The sequence below is a fragment of the Pterocles gutturalis genome, unplaced genomic scaffold (assembly GCF_000699245.1).
Source record: "Pterocles gutturalis isolate BGI_N339 unplaced genomic scaffold, ASM69924v1 scaffold4455, whole genome shotgun sequence".
Taxonomy (NCBI): domain Eukaryota; kingdom Metazoa; phylum Chordata; class Aves; order Pterocliformes; family Pteroclidae; genus Pterocles; species Pterocles gutturalis.
The window spans coordinates 15,249-21,327 of record NW_010143151.1 but is presented as its reverse complement, the minus strand read 5'-3'; the positions used below and the strand labels follow the sequence as shown (position 1 = coordinate 21,327).

Sequence of the window (6,079 nt, the reverse complement as noted above, 5' to 3'; positions counted from 1 at the left end):
CGATTCTGTATTCATTCAGAAAAGGTTAGAGTCTCATCAAAGTTGAGATGGGTTTTCCTCCCCTCCCCATTTCACTATCCCTCACGCACTCCCAGGCATTACACACTAAAAATAGCTATTCTCCCTCCTTAGAGGTAGGGATAAAATGAGTTGTGTATGTTTTACACCTGATGAAACTAGCCTTGTCCCCTTCTTCACTGGCACAGTCATGAAGTCTCTGAGCCCCTGTCATGCTGCTGGCACCAGCTGGGTTTCTCCTTGAATGGGTTTCTCCCATATTTGTGTAAAAAGGTTTCTCCCTGTTTTTCCTGGCCACTGGATGGTGACTGCGTATAGATAGGTGGAGAACAGTGTTCTGCTCTCTGACATTTTGTCAAGCCTACAGAAACCAGAGAAATTCCGTACTTGCTGAGAAAAAGTCATTCTTATCCTCTTCTAGTACACCATTTCCTCCTGTGCATCTGTGCAGGCAGGCGCTGAGGTTCGAGGTATGGATCTGGGCCTTTGCTGAGAACAATAAAACACAAATTTTGACCTTCTGTCTCTGTGGCTTGTATGTGGACATAATAATGCTCTTGTCTTGTGAGAACATTGCAAACATCAGTGGTAAATTATCACACTATGATACTTATTTAAGGACTGGTGCCGTGCCTATATGAGATGGAGTATATAGGCATGTCTTTGACCCCTTGGACATGGTTAGTTTCTTTCTCCTTAAGGCAAACACGTTAGAGGTTGTTGGAAGGAATATCAAGCCTTTGCATTGTAGCAGTTCTCAAAAACCTACAAGAACATTTAAAATTAAAGGTGAAAAGCAAATTTAAGTTTTAGAGATGTCAAATAAAAAATTAGTCAAATATGAATATGACCAAACTCTTCTCTGTATCTGTGGTGACGTAAATCTTAAAATACAAGGATCATGTTCTGCTGTTGGACCTGACTGTGATGTCAGCTGGTAGCAGTTTCTTGATAATATTTTTATAGTCTTTCCCTTTTTTCCCCTAGCTTAGTTGAAGATGAATTGTAGTGGGGTGAAGGGAAAATTGAATGGATTCTGACAACTCCACAGCAACAATGATTAGTCTTTGGTTGGATAATGTCACACCATATAATACCAGGTTAGAGATGAACCTGCCAACAGTTATGGCCCTATAGTGATCAGCATGGCAGACATGCAGAGGAGCAGCAGGAGTTGAGGGCAGGAGAAAAATGCAAGTACATATATGCACTGAGACCATTCAACAGGGGTAAATTATTGTAACATGGAGCAATATGAAAGTGGGAGGGCAGTATTGATGGGGGGGGGGGGGGGGGGAAGGGAGCAGGCAGGACTCTTGCATAGATCTCTTTTTCTCTTTTCTATGACTTCTATTGAAATTGTAAATGTACTGTGTATAGTAAAGTAGCTTATAGGTTTGCTCTTCACAGTAGAAAAATCAGAGAAACTAAGATCTGTCTCATCCCCTTGCCAACTCAAGATGATATCTGCCTAGATTATTCCAGGCAATGGTGCTTGTACTGAAGAAGTTCCAGGCATCTTGCATTTGAAAAAGAGTACGTAGCCTGGGTGTGAGAATAGATGAGTGTGCTGAGTAATTTATCCAGAAAATATCAAGTAGAGCTGAAAGGGGACAAATGCAGAGCTTCATTTAAAGCTGAAAGCAAAAGCTGCCTCTATATTGCTTCAAAAACAGAAGCAGTTCCTTTTGTATCTCAAACACCAGAAGAAGGAGATTCCACAATGTAGGTGTTAAGGTAGGACTCAATTCAGGTTAATTAAACTCTTGTGTCTATATGCAGTAGAGGCTTAGAAGATAATGTGTCAGCCTGGTTTTGTTCAAAAACACTTGGTAGTTTGTTGATAGGATACCCTAAACTGAAAAAACAGCTAAGATGACATGTTTGGTATTGCCTTCTGGTGGTGGTTCAGCTGCCTCTGGTGTCTCAGGAGCAAGCGATTGTGAGCAGCACTCTAAATGTGGTGGAGAAGGTGCTGCTGCCCCTTGGAGACTCGCAAAACCAATGCAGCATGTGGGGTGGAAGGCATTTTCTTTACAGTTTTTGGATGTTCGCCTCATGTAACATCTCTCCAGGTCTGCACAAGGTGAGCTTCCCTCTTCACCTCATCCACAATCTGAGGATGGATAATGATCACAGGGGAGCTCATGCTGCACTGTGCAGAAGGTTTTAAACTTGCCTTGACTAATACCCAGGGGTGGATTAAAATCAAATGGGTTATTTCTGCAGGAAAATGGCTTCCTCCTCTCCTTTCTGCCAGAGCTTTTCCTTCACAGCCCATCTTCTACCCTATCCCAGAAATATGCTGCTCTTCCTTTCTCCATCCTGTTTTTCCCATGTCAGGGATGGTCTCTTGTCTCCTCTCACTCCCTCAACGTGTCTGTTACTTGCTATTGCCTGTTGTTCTCCCCAGGCTGGCCCTGAGAGAGGCAGTGAATGGGCTCCCCATGCCCCAGAGGAGTCACAGGCTATCTGCCAATCACTCAGTCATGTGCTTAATGGGAATGGTGGTCTGGTGTCTTGGTCTGCTGGTCACTTGAAGACCAGATGACACATAGAGGGATTGGATAAGGAGAAGGGTTGCATAAGAGTCTTGAAGCAGCATGTGTTACCATTGATGTATGAACATTTCAAAGCGAAGAGCAAAAAGAATGAAACATGAAATAAGGCTGTTATAAAAATGTACTGGAGGATTCACTCTGTGGTCATATTTTTGGGCTCTGAATATTATGTTGCTAACAGTTTTGTATTGCTGTTTGTTGGGGCACCTCAGCTGTTCCTGGGGCCTTGTTAGATGGTATCTGCAGTATTGAACTCACATTTTCCTGTGACTATTTTTTTTTCCTGTGAGACAGCCCTTGTTGCCCATCAGATGTGTTATTACCTAAAGCTGTTCCCCACCTGAAATGACAAAGCAGAGCTTCACTGAGTAAAGAAATGGACAAAAATTACTTTTTATTGTCTACAGATTTTGGAGAAGGATGTGGGGGTAGTGGTGGATGAAAAATTGGACATGAGCTGGAAGTGTGCCCTTGCAGCCCAGAAAGCCAACCATGTCCTGTGCTACATCAAAAGAAGCATGACCAGCAGGTTGAGAGAGGTGATTCTCCCCCTCTACTCTCCTCTCGTGAGACCCCACCTGGAGTACTGCATCCATCTCTGGAGTCCTCAGCACAGGAAGGACATGGACCTGTTAGAGTGGGTCCAGAGGAGGGCCATGGAAATGATCAGAGAGCTGGAGCACCTCTTCTGTGAGGGCAGGCCAAGAGAGTTGGGGTTGTTTAGCCTGGAGAAGTTTCCAGGGAGATCTTATTGTGGCCTTTCAATACTTAAAGGGGGCTTATAAGAAATATACATTTTAAAAGGGTCTGTAGCAATAGGACAAGGGGTAATGGCTTTAAACTACAAGAGGGTAGATTCAGACTAGATATAATGAATAAATTTTTTACAATGAGAGTCATGAAACACTGGAACAGGTTGCAGATGCCCCTTTCCTGGAAACATTCAAGGTCAGGTTGGACGGGGTCCTGAGCAACCTGATCGAGCTGAAGATGTCCGTGCTCACTGCAGGAGGATTGGACTAGATGGCCTTTAAAGGTTCCTTCCAACGCAAACCATTCTATCATGCTATGATTCCATGGATCTGGCACATCTATGCATCCATTCACTTCTCACCTCTGGACTAAAATTAATCCAGAAATCACAGTAAGTAGTATGGAAAACCCTTATAGGAGTGGTCTTGTATTATTGCATCATTAATCTTAAGGCGATCACTGAAGGCACTGGAGAGGGTCTTATTGTGTAAGCAAGCCCCCCTTTTAGCTACCACTGAAGAGTGATCTGTCCTACTCTATGCTGGAGCTGGGCCTCAGCTGTGTAAAGGTAGGCATGAACATTTGAGTCTTACCTTTTATGCTCAATGGAGAGAAACAGGCACTTCTGGCTCATGATTCATCTTGTCCAAATGTAGGAATCAAGAATAATTAGGTGAATCATACTCTAAAACTGCTTATTTCTCTTCACTATAATGGGAAATTATAAAGGGAGGCCGAGGTGATAAGCTTATATGCATACACCTACCCTGTCAGTGTCTCCAGGAAGGTGAAATGAATGTCCTATAGGTCTAAGACAGGTGTGATGAATTGCCCTCTGGAGGATCTTGCCCCTCTTCATTGCTTAGGAAACATGTCAAAGGGAGGCACCTAGCTTAGACTAGACACTTAACTTCTAAATTACTAAAATGAAATTAAATTACTCCCACCCTGAATCTGTATATACCACTGATAAGCAACCACTTTTTTTTCTGGAACTATTGGTAATTCTCCAAAAGAGGTATCAAGAATTCAGGAAGCAAATGCAGAGAAATTTCTGAGAAGTTTCACATTTAATTTTTCAGTATTTTATTTAAAGCTTTTTAGTTTACATTATAAGTTTTCTCTTTTGATCAATTTGTCACTCCAAAACACAGAACAGACTAAGTCTCCTTTGGCATTGGCAGGGTTAACCTGAGTATTCTGATGGCAGGGAGGTTGTGCCTTGCTGGTTGAGGGCAGGTTTGGAACCTTCCTCAATAACTTTTTGATGTCATCAATCTCTTCTACTTCAAGTTCTTGCTTGTCCGAAACTTGAAGAGCGAGAGGATTGCCTGCTGGAAGTTGTCGCCCGTCACTACATAGAGCAGTAAGTTTCCAAAAGTATTTAATGCTGCTAAAGGTTTAGCTAGGATAAACATAAAAAGGATTGTGTTCTTCAAGTGGCAGCTGACCGGTCGTACTCGGATCTCCAGCCGAATCCCCCGAAAGATGTGGAAGGGGAGGAAGCACACATAGAAGACCACCAAGAGGACAATGGCGAGTCTGCGAGCCTTTTGTTTGTAGCAAGCCTGTGTATGTGGCCCAGTAGCCAAGGTGTAAATAATGAGAACGTAGCACAGAGTCACCATCAGCAAGGGCAAGAAGAAGGCAAACGTTGTCAGCAGCCAGTTGTACAACCGACTAGTGTCAACATCCTCAGCAGTAGCCAGGTCTGGGCAGACTGTCCTGTTCTGTGTATGCCTGGTGGCAATTAAAATGCCCAAGGGACTGATGGCTGCCAAGGAAATAATCCAAACTACTATGCAAGTCACCACTGCCCATCTCCGTTTTTGAACAAAAAAGCATTTAATTGGGTGGGCAACTACAAAAAAGCGGAAGATGCTGAAGCAGCTAAGGAAGATAATACCACTGTACATGTTGAAGTAGAAACAAAAGTGAATAAACTTGCACATGAAGTCTCCAAAAATCCAGTTATTTCCATTAGCAGAGTAGTGTATAAAGAAAGGAAGTGTGGCTATATATAATAGGTCCGTGATAGCCAGGTTAAACATAATGATGGTGCTGCTTTTCCAGGGCCTCATCTTGACAAAGTAAACAACAATTGTCATGATGTTTCCTGGGAAGCACACCAGGAAGATTAAGCTGTAAAGGACGGAGAGATAGGATTTCACCTGTAAGAAATCTTCATCCTTGCAGCTTGTCAACAGGTCTGCGTGACCTGGCAGAGCAGTAAAATTGCTGGTGTGTTCAGATGCCATGTTTGCAGAGATCTTCTTAAAGCTTTACAAAAATCAGATGTTTAGTTTTAATTGATTTGTTGGGACAAACACATTCAGTTAAATCTCTTGATGCTGGAGCAAATGTCATGTTTGACAAAGCATAGCAGAGAGAGGGAATGGGGATTTGCTAACATACCCAGCTCTGACCTAGATAACCCCACTCAAATGTTTTCTTTCACCCTTCCCTCTCCTTTATGTTTAATTTTGAGAATAGTAAATATAACTCTTGCTTTATTTAACCTCCTACATTGGAGAAGACAGCTACTGCTTATCTGCAGGAGTAGGAAGCACACATTTAGAGAGCTAGAGAGTTGGGCTTAGATTTGCTAAAACTGAGTTAGTCTTAGCCTTTCAGGAAGTAGAACTGTACCGATCATCTAAGCTTATCAGTGTTTTGTGCTCATGAAACCAGAGATGCTATTCTGGTTTCATGAAAACCAAAAGATCTTAAGTTCAGATACAGATCTC

General features: G+C 42.6%; 1 protein-coding gene across 1 annotated transcript; it reads right to left on the bottom strand.

The window, feature by feature from the left end:
• Positions 1-4,615: 4,615 nt before the first annotated feature.
• LOC104459205 (2-oxoglutarate receptor 1-like) lies at positions 4,616-5,590 on the bottom strand. The gene has a single exon (XM_010084599.1). The coding sequence runs from the start codon at positions 5,588-5,590 to the stop codon at positions 4,616-4,618; it is 975 nt and encodes a 324-aa protein (XP_010082901.1).
• Between the last annotated feature and the right edge of the window lie 489 nt (positions 5,591-6,079).

Excerpts from the sequence above, each read along its gene's own strand:
- LOC104459205 (XM_010084599.1), bottom strand. The coding sequence starts at position 5,590 with ATGGCATCTGAACACACCAGCAATTTTACTGCTCTGCCAGGTCACGCA.